Raw genomic sequence first — 10,836 nt, 5'->3', positions numbered from 1 at the left:
AGACTTCCAGTCCTTTTACCCTTCCTTCACCTTCTTGCTATGCAGGAACACTGCAATGAAAACAAAGGGTGAATACAGAGACGTCTACTGATCTCAGCTTATTTTGCAAATGTGACTTTAAGGATAAGACTCTTCATTCACATTTAAAACAGTCTATAGCACATCTTGACCCATCTGTGTATGGGTGTGCTGCCTGCTTCAGAAATATCCCTTAAAGGAGCTGTTTCATATAGAGCTAGTGTTGCACCACCAGCCTTCCACCACCAGCCTTCCACCTTCAAATCAAAATCCAGTCTCTTGCCCAAAGCTCTGTAACCTTCTCCCAAACCACTGGCAATGTTTTTGCCTTGTTTTCACAGCCTTGCACCTGCAAAGCCCAATATTGATGTAAGATGGCCTCTCTTTGGAAGGGATTGCCATTTAAATCAGGAGATCTGATGATGCCCAAAGCTGAACAATGAATCAGCATGGAGGACAAACAGCATTGTGTGAAGGAATGTCCTATAGGGAACTCAATGGGGAAAAGCACCTGTTGCACTGGAGAGAAGCCTGAAAGAGAGCAGTAACGTGGGGTCCTCTGTGTTTTCAACACTCCTTTTATTTCAGGGTTTTTTTCCTCCCAAAAAGGTAACTTTCACTGTTGGAATGATCTGCATTCTGGTCATCATTTGAAGGTTGCCTTGGAGGTTGCATGTTCTGCTTCTGGTGCCACAGGTCAGGACGAATGCATCTTGCAGGTAGCCATCGTACCCCAGTATCTGTGGAAACGCAAGCATACCCATGACCTCAAGCAATGAGCTCATGAGGGACTTCCCACTTCTTAGTGAGGAGGTCCTGTACCCAGACTTTCACTCGAGGCAGGTGCGTCTCGCCTGCAGACTGCAATGAAAGAAAATTATTCAAAATAACAGGATTGTTTGAATCTGGTGGCACTGTAAGGTGATTAATTGTATATAACACTTTTTCTAGTCTGTGGGGTTTATCCATGCATTCCCCCTTTTGTTTCTCCAGAACACGCTTCAAAGTACCATGAGTGTCCTGGGTTGCAGTGTATTCTATTACCATCCTCATGAGCTGTTGAAATCAGGTGGGGCAGTGTTTCCTTGCCTCCTCCCCCCAGACTATCTTTCTCCTATTGGCCCAGCATTGTCCAGCCGCATGTCTCAGAGATAACTCCCTCTGGACTATCTTCTGTTAATGAGCCTAATCAACACTTGGCCTCATGACTCATTACCCCATTGTGAGATGCTCCACCCAGGGGGAGGAACCAAGCATCCCATTGTGGATATAATCTGAGACTGAACACCAGAGACAACCCTTCCCACTGGATTTCCAGAGGACAGGAGCTACATAGCCACCGCTGGACCTTCTGAGGAGGAGCAGACCCTTTTTCTACAGGATCGCCACTTTGGGAGGACTGCAGCCACCATTCTACCAGACTGCTACCACCACCCTGACTAACAGGGTGCCAGGTTGTATCCTAACTCTGTCAGTTTAACCCAGTGTTATCCGCTTTTATTTCTTTTTTCTTTCCCCCTCCTTTTATTTCCCTATTAAATTGTTATTCTGACTTGGTGTCTCCCACTAGTTTGTTTTCAAACTAGTACAATGAGCGTGTTCAACAATGGCTTGGCAAGTAGGAGAATGCAGAATACCTAAAGTATGATCTACACCCCATAGGTGCAGAAACTGCAGCGTCTTCTGAGCGATACAGGCAGGGCCATTCTCGGTTTTCATGGAAGAAGATACCCCCAAAATCGCGAAAGAGTTTCCAATGGGCGATGACATCGCGGCCTTTCTCCCCAGCACGAGCAGACGCCCACACAGCTGAGGAGAATGTGTCAATAGACACATGCACATACTTAAGTCTGCCAAATTCAGGATCTGCCAAATTCAGGAATGTGTGTTACATCCATCTGCCAAAGCTGCAAGGCCTGTAGGCCTCTGATGGCAGAGGTGCAGCAAGTCTGTGACAGTCAGCGCAAGCACTGACAATGCCCCGAGCCTCAGCTGGTGTCAAATGAAACTGCTTCTGCAGGGTATGCGCACTTTGATGAAAGAAATTATGCGATGCTTTAGCTTGTGCAATTTTGTCAGGCTGAGGCGCTACCCAGGCAGGGTTAGCTAGCCTGTCAGCCCTAGCATTGCCTTCTGTTATGAAACCTGACAAATTAGCGTGGCTTCGAATGTGCAAAATGTAATGCGGACGCACTTGAGCTTCAGTTGCACTCCACAAGGCCTCCAATAGTGAAAACAGAGCCACTTTATTCACTTCCTTCAAAAGCGAACAATCTAAGCACTGAGTTATGTCTGCTACATAAGCAAAATCAGTGACCAAATTCAAAGGAACCTGAGAAAACCACTGAAAAGCCACGGCAACAGCCCTTAGTTCAACCAGCTGGGCTGAGCCTGACTCATGGCCTTCCAGCACCTGCCACTCAGATTCTTCCCCTTTTTTTTTTTTCCTCAATGTTCTAAGTTGACTGTTGCTACGGCGTGCACATCCACGCCGGCCGATCCCTGGGTGCTGGCTCTAAGCTGGCTGAGTAGGCCTGTCTCAGAGGAGCTATGCCCTGAGGAAATATTTGACTCCCCTTTGCATTCCTGGTCAATTTCCCTAAACGTATCAGAGATTGACCATTGGCATGATAGATAGACTGGCAGTAGTCTGAAGAATGACCTGGCCTACCACATCTTTTGCATCTGAGACTGAACACCAGAGACAATCCTTCCCACTGGATTTCCAGAGGACAGGAGCTACATAGCCACCGCTGGACCTTCTGAGGAGGAGCAGACCCTTTTTCTACAGGATCGCCACTTTGGGAGGACTGCAGCCACCATTCTACCAGACTGCTACCACCACCCTGACTAACAACTCGCCTGTTCTCCTTGTTTCTCTTCCTTTGTTTAAGCTGTTTCTGCGTGCTCTCAACCTTAGGTCTCTTTTTTGATCCACCAGAATTTAATTGAAGAGGTCTTAGAACTGCTGCTAAAGCAGATTTATGCTCTCCAGATCCCACCTTAGCACAGGCATCAACCATTTGTGTTATTATATATATTGTTATATATAACTATGTGGGTTCTCCAGGCAAAGCATCTATGATCCTTCTACACTTATCATTAGCATTATCTCTTGCTAGCTGTCTGCACAACAGCTGCCTCATGGTCTCATCTTCAACCTGCTTTTCCAAGGCTACAGCAATCTTTTCCAAAAAAAAAGTTCTCTTTCTGCCCCTGAGATATTTTTACATATTGTCATAGGAGCAGCTGTATCTAAGCTCTTTATAAGAACTGCCATGCCAACCTTTTGAATCTGTTCCAGGATTTGAGGATGCCAGGTAGCCTGAACATCAGGGTCCCAATAGTTATTGAGTCCCATAAAAGCATCCACAGGAACTAGACGCCTGGGATCAGTTTGAAGCAATTCCATATTCCCAGCTACAGCCTTCTCAGCCATCTTTCTCCAATTGGCTTCAAAAACTGAATCTTGTACAGGTTGAAATAACGTCTGACCTAAATGCTTAATATCATATGGAGGAGAGCATATCAGTATTCAATACTCTAAGAATCTGCATGACCTCAGGAGAACTTAATCCATACTGAGCAACCTTAGTTTGCAAGTCCTGAATCACTTTCTAAGCAAAACACTCATGTTTGTCAGTCCGACCAGAGTTAGGCAGAGCTTTCTGCACCGGAAAAGCCCGGACAATTCCATCTGTATCATCACTACATTGCTGTATTGTTACATCGCTTTGATCTGCCTGCACACTACTCTGGGACAAGGTAGCAGGTCGCTCAGATGCCTTTTGCCCGCCAGGCATCCCAGTTCTTTCTAGCAACTCCCGGTGTCCCTCCTGCAATGCAGCCCTTTTAACCTGTTCCCAGAACCGTTGCGGATCTCTAGGATGGACAGTTACTTTACAGTCTGGACAATTGCGGACTTGGCGCGTTGAACGCTTCTTGCACCTGAGCGCCGCCCCGGAGTCCTGCCGCAGAGCAGGCGTTTCCATGGTAACGCTCCTTGCATCATTCTCCAAGGGTGTGCTGGATGATCTCCCAGGAGACTGGCGTACCAACTCTGAGCCAGCGGGCGGAGTGGTGACGTCAGCGGCTAGGGCTGCAGAGGGCGGAGCAGCGGAGGCTGGAACAGCGGCTAAGGCAGCGGAGGCTGGAGCAGCGGCAGCCAGGACCTCGGGGGGTGGAGCAGCAGGGGCCGGAACAGCGGCTGAGGCACCTCGCGCGGGCTCCGAATCCTCCAGCCCCGCGCCCGGCTCCGCAGACGAGCCGAGCTCCGGCGGCTCGACTGGCCCCGGCAGCGCAGCCCATCCCGGCTGCGGGCCCGCCGGCTCCGCAGTCTGACGTGCGCCCAGAACGGCCGGTGCTGCCCGTAGCTCCGCGGACGAGCCCGGCGCCAGCGACTCGACTGGTCCCAGCTCCGGCGGCGCGGCCGCTGGCCCCGCGGTCAACAGCGCGGCCGGAACGGCCGGCGCCGCCCGTAGCTCCGCAGGCCTCGCTGCCGTTTCTGGCGGGGACCCAGACGCTGCAAGCTGTTGCAACACTTCCTGCTGCACATCGAGCCGTTGTAGTATCTTATGCAAAACTGCCAAGATTTGTTCCCCGAGAAAGTCTGATATCGGGAAGCATGGCCACTGCTGCGTCCTCCCCTGAGCCGAAAAATCCCCATCACTTATATTAGCTCCTGCGGTCTGTATGACAGACTCGAATGCGGACAGTACCGTGCTTTCTTTGGAGGATTTATGCTCCATGTCTATTTCCGCGCAGCCCCGGGGGGCGGGCCGGGCCAGTCGCGGTCTGGCACGAACCTGAGAGGCTGCGGTTGCAGTACACGCCAGCCGGTCACCAGATGTCGCTGTTGCCCCCAGGGACGGCGAGAATCACCACATGGAATTCCAGGATAAAACGGGATTATTTAATTAATTATCACCTCGTTTATATAACTTGGTTCGCAATAAAGAAATGACATTATTGGCTGCTTGACTATACACCTCCCAGAGTGATTGGCTGAATGCTATGACGCCTATTTCAAAATATTTTCTTCGGTAAACCAAAACAAGACCGTGCAGGTGCAAGATAGAGTTAGTTTACAAAACCGTCTTTCACTGTTTCTCAGCTAAAGCATGAGAAAGGAAAACTTCACAAAATGCTTCAGCAGCTGGAAAATTCCTCTGCTCCTGCTTTTTAGCATCCACAACAATGGGCTGAACATAATATGCTGTGTGTACATCAGAATGGTGGTGTTGGATTGCCTGCCTTCCCTCAGTCGCTTAAAATTGGCCATTCACTGGCTGAGTACTTTTGTTACCAGGAAGCAGGTGCTCTGCAGCAGCTCCTGCTCTCCTGCTTGCTATGTGGGATATACTGGATATACTGCTCTGGTGTAAATGAGCAACACAGTGTCATAATTCCCTGCTGCAGAATCCAGATCTATGTAGTCAGATAAGATAATAGCAGGAAGGAAGCAATATGCTCTGGAAGTCTTTTCCCTGCCAGAAGTTTTCAAGCAGAATACTGGCATTTTCTAGTCAGCAGTTCTCCAAGTGTACTGCATAGCCTCAGTCTAAGTCATCCTTTTCATGTGGGATTATGAATTGTTTAAGGATAAAGGGTTACATATGACTAACCAATCCAGGTATTGGATTGTAGGAATAGAAAAAAAAAAAAAAAAAAAAAAAAGGGAGAGAAAGGAATTCTTTGAAATTAAGAGAGAAGGAGGTATGGTCTAATTAATTTTAAGAATTCAAGGCAGGAACAAATTATCTGAGCTATGCAAAAGGAGTCAAAAGACAAAAGACCTTTTGCTTTTCCAGAATCCTTTGAATATATTATGGTGTACTTTGCGTATATTATAGCATATTCTGTGTATAGCATATTCATTTACCTCTGGAGGGTGATAAAAGAATGTTAATCCTTCGGTAATCTGAAAACATCTTTCCTCTTAACTCTCTTTTTCAGGATATTGATTTCTTTTGTGACTAGCACTGAGAGCAGGCAATCTCTTTCCTGCTACCAGGGAAAGCTGACAGGAGGAAACCTGGGCACCCTCTCTGAACACACAGAACTTCCTGTAATAGATGTTTCTGAAACACATAACCTTTCTTCAAAACAAGAAAATTTTATAGGGAGTGATTTGGGATGAGGACACAGTCCCACACAGAATTTGTTATTTAGAAATTTTTTATCTGCATACACTTTGTTACTTGTTAATAAAGCTGATAGCCTTTGAATTTCTCTAAGTCTCTGCAGTATAAATATGCTTATGTATGGGATTAGATGCATGATCTTGATGTGCATTTTCCTGCCATATCCTTAGACCATGTATTTAGCTATTAAAAATGCCTTCCTTGGATGAGCCATCTGTTACTCACTGGGATAAATCTTTTAGTTGCCAGAGTTGTCTAGCAGTCACAAAAACACCAGCAACTAAATATGGGCTTTAGCAGTGTGTGGAAAAGAGCCTCTCACCTGTTGTGTGTGTTGGTACAGGTTATTTTCAAGCTGAAGCCATGGCTCTGAGCCAGGGGGAAAACAATCACTTGGGTTGGAAGGGACCTTTAAAGGTCATCTAGTCCAAACCCCCTGGAAAGACCAGGGACATCTTCAACTAGAGGAGGTTGCTCAGCATTCTGTCCAACCTGACCCTGAATGTTTCCAGGGATGGGGTATCCACCCCCTCTTTGGCCAACCTGGGCCAGATTTTCACTGCCCTCATTGTAAAAAACTTCCTTATTGTCGCGGCGGCAGCTTGTGGTGCTGGATGGTGAGGGTGCTGCGACCTTCCAAAAGCATCTCCAAGGTGAAGATGCTCAGCAGGACCACCACACACTCACAAACATGTACACACACACACGCACAGATAGCTCCAGAAAATGGGTCGACGGCAAAGATGTCTTCTTGTGGGGTTCCATGGGAGGAGTTTAATGCACCCATACGCATGAAGGGTTCCAGGGACAAAGACAAATAACATAGCAGGGTCTGGGTTTATCTAAAGGAGCAGAGCAAGCATCAGGGGCCAATGATCTAAGCACATGGGGGTGGGGTTAGGGTAAGGGAATCAATAGGAGAACTCTGAGGGAGTGGTGATGGGGCAAGGGCCAATGGGGGAACAGGGAGTGGAGAACCTTCTAGGGCACGGACTTATTAAGTATAAAGGGGCAGGGAGGCCAATGGGCCAACCAGGGAAGCAGAATGGGGGTATATTAACATAGCAAAACAAAGCATCCTGGGGGGAAGCCTTTTTGTCTCCCTAACCTGGGGAGGATCTTTGGTACTAGGGACTGCCCCACCAATGGACACCCTTTGCCTCTAGTACTGCAGGCCCACTGGCCTCCACACCCTATGTCTAATCTAAATCAATCTATGTTTTGCCCCATCACAACAGGCCCTGCTAAAAAGTTTGTCCCCATCTTTCTTATAAGCCTCTTTCAAGTACTGAAGGGCTGCTATAAGGTCTTCATGTATCCATTTTAGATAGGTTGTGTGGTGGGAATGCACCCTAAACCTGGACACACATTGGAAGCTGCGAGTACCAAGATAGCACCTGTGGCAGTACGTGTTTGCAAACAGCCGCCAAAATACATTATATTTCCCTGTGGCTATGAATAAAAATTGTGAGGTGAGATTTAGCACTTGGTATGGGAAAATGCGAGTTTTTCCTTGAAGCATCGTCTCATATAATTGCTTACAGATATTAACATATCCAGTTCTACATGGATATGGAAGATGCAGCTCTGTACTTCACAAGAAGAAACTTTATATACATATCTCCACAAAGATACCATCCTTTCCTCTTCACTTACAGTGCAGGAGCTCCAGGCCAGAACTGGACATTCTGTGGTATAAAATAAGACCACTGTTTATAGTCCTTGGCATTGCACACAATCCTTAACCCAAGTCCTTCTAAAAAAAAACTTGCAGACATAGCTGGTTTCATCTCCTGTTTGCTCTTTAACCAGCTTGTATGAGCTTGTACACATGGATACTATATGTGGACAGCAAAACAAATAAGAGGAGAATACTTTCAATGCAGGATGCATACACCAGAGCAGATACACATGTATCATCCTTTTCAATGTAGCACAGAGGGCAACATGTGGAATCTCACAGAAAAGCAGCCTGCTAGTAGTTCTTTGGCAGCCATTGTGACAGAATGTGGACAGTGTGTTTTTATTCATCTCTGCATTTTCCCTGGCTGCCACCAGAGACCCTGTTCACAATGATTGCTTTTGTACAGAGAAATAACTCAGCAAGCTTGAAGAGGGCATCAGAGTCTGTCTTTGCTACTTGAAAATCTAATTCTGAGGAAGGTAGGATAAGGACTGACTTTGTGGTATTCATAAAGCATCTGGCTGTGAAGGAACATTGTAGTGACAAAGCTTCTTGTCTCCTGAATTCAGTCTCTAATGGTAAACTGTTGGACAGTTTCCAATCCAGTGAAGCTTTATATCACCTTTTGTCTGCACAGTGTCACAGGTACTTGTGTAAAAACTGTCATCACACAAGCACCGATGTCATATGCTATAGTCTGAAGTCTGGTATGATAGACTAGATAAACTTCTAGCTTCATTATGTGACTTTTGGGCAGGATCATTTTTTTAAGTTGTATAGAGAATTTTAACTTCATCCGTTAGTCAGCTGAGATGTTATACAAGGAATAAAGCAAATCTTGATGTCTATGTCTGTGGCGTATCTGAGGGCAATCTCTTACTATGTAAATGCTCTACTGAGAAGGCATGTGGGTAGATTCTCTTTGCACAAGGGATGGTGTGTCTACTCAAAAGAGTGGAGATGTTGAGTCTGACATGGTCTTCTCACTCTAGAGAAGATGTACTATGTGCCTCAATTATTATTTATTCACTTGAATCTCAGCACTTTGGTTTTTTCAGAATTATTAACTTAAAATTCCCATTGCTAATGCTGATTACTACAAGAGAAAAATGAGATCCTCCTGCGTTTAGAGAAAAGTCTCAGTTTCCACTCTTTACAAATGTAGGGAAGTAAGCCAATTTTAGCAGCACTAATATTAAAAAACAATCCTGGACTTGTATGGTGAAGTCTGGGATTAGTGGGGAAGGGAGAAATGGCAGGGGAGCACAGGATGTCTGTAGGGAACTTTTGAGTGCTTGCAGTTGACAGCACTACTAATGTGAAATTGACAGTTAAAGATCAATAGCTTTGATGCTGAACTCGGATCTGCTTCCTGAATTTCACATTCTTAGGTGAAGCTCACTTCCAGAAGAACACAGCTAGACATTCAGACCCCTCAGTGTTCATGCTATACCTGGCTGAAATAAACAGGAACTGACTTTCAGAAGAGAGGAGAATCAATATTATGAGTCATTGAAGGGTGCTTTTGATTTTCTAGAATCTTTGCAGTTTCTTTACGGAAATCACAGCAGTTTCACCAATATTGTTTCAGTAATATGTACACTAGATAAGATCTCATAGTCTGTTTCGGTTCATTTTGTCACAGCAAAGGGGAAATATATGCACAGCTGGATGTGTATGTCAGGTTTGCATTTAAACAAGTTGTGTAGCACTCTTCATGTGGCCTCAAAATGCACTCCTAACTCATGGCATCTATTTGGCTGAAGTCCGTATTAAGTTTTCAGCCTTAGGCGGGGATTCAGAAGCTTTTAAAACAGCCTTTTGTGTACTTTTCAGCAAGGATGTCTCTGAAGCCTTTCCACTGTCACGGTACACTGGGAGCAGCAATGTTGGATGAGTGCAGGGTGACATCCAGTGGCTGGTTTTTGCCTGGGTCTGGAAAGGACTGGTTAGTACATCACAAGGACACTCCAGCTGGGAGGGCCCTTGGGGGTCTCCTGCCCAAATCCAACCAAATCCACATCAGAGTCCTCACAGATTTGCCGTCTTGAAAATCTCCAAGAACTACAGGTAATTTGTTCCTTATTTTATTCCCATAGTGAAAATTATTTTCTTTAGAATCTGTTTGTGTTTTTTAGGGGTTTTTTTCAATTTATGTCCCTTTTCCTCCACAGAACACCTCAGTAAAGAGCCCAGATCCATCTTCTCAATAAACCCTTTGTAGTTTCTGGGAGGCTGCTTTGTGTCCCCCTGGAATTCTTTCTTTCCCAGGCTCAAGAAGTGCAGCTTGTGCAGCCTCTACCAGTTGGAGTTTCTGGACCCTCCCCACCCCCTGTTTCTTTAACAAGCTCCAGTTGCGTAACAGCAGACCAGGTTTCGGAGTTGGCTTGTTGGAGAGTATGGAATGTGTACTCTGCTATTCTCGCTCACCCAGACTACTTTTTTTGAGCAGGCTATTGTAAGAAGATGCCTGTCTGATACAAATCTGAGACCTCTCATAACCTTGAAATTTAGGATGCCTTAGTATCAAATAGCCAAATAAGGAATATAATAACTGGAGAATATAATTGCTAACTTTGGGGCTTATGTTGATTTTTTTAAAGAACTTGCTATTTAATTATTCCTGGTTTATATTTATTTACTGGAAATACCTGATTTAAGCAGAAATATAGTTGGTTTTTCTTTCCTCTTCTCTTGCAATAGTAAGATGCCTTCTTTTCTCTTGGCTGACCTGTCTGCATGGTTTTTTCCCTTATGGTCTCCCACGCCCACTTGGTTTTCTTGAACTTGTAGGGCTGTGCCATCAACCCCAGAGGTGGAACAAAATGGCTTTCAGGTTTAGAAATGGCTGCTCCTTTCAGGGGTGGATGATGAAAACTGCTTTGGGATGGATGAATAGTGTTATGTCAATACAAACCTCAAGGAGCCAGCGTGAGACTGATTGTTCTTTCTGCTCAGACTGAAATTACATTGCCTATGACAAGCAGAAGC

At 45.6% G+C, this 10,836-nt stretch overlaps 1 protein-coding gene across 1 annotated transcript; it reads right to left on the bottom strand.

Annotated features, from left to right (window-relative positions):
* Positions 1 to 580: 580 nt before the first annotated feature.
* LOC125322387 (transcription initiation factor TFIID subunit 4-like) lies at positions 581 to 4,766 on the bottom strand. Its single transcript, XM_048296044.1, has 2 exons — positions 3,967 to 4,766; positions 581 to 758 (listed from the first exon to the last, which is right to left on the bottom strand). Exons 1-2 carry the CDS (start codon positions 4,764 to 4,766, stop codon positions 716 to 718), a joined length of 843 nt encoding a protein of 280 aa, XP_048152001.1. The 3' UTR covers positions 581 to 715.
* Positions 4,767 to 10,836: the final 6,070 nt, after the last annotated feature.

Source organism: Corvus hawaiiensis, chromosome 3, assembly GCF_020740725.1.
Source record: "Corvus hawaiiensis isolate bCorHaw1 chromosome 3, bCorHaw1.pri.cur, whole genome shotgun sequence".
Taxonomy (NCBI): Eukaryota; Metazoa; Chordata; class Aves; order Passeriformes; family Corvidae; genus Corvus; species Corvus hawaiiensis.
Note: the sequence above shows the minus strand (reverse complement) of the source record. Positions and strands in the feature narration are given on the sequence as shown.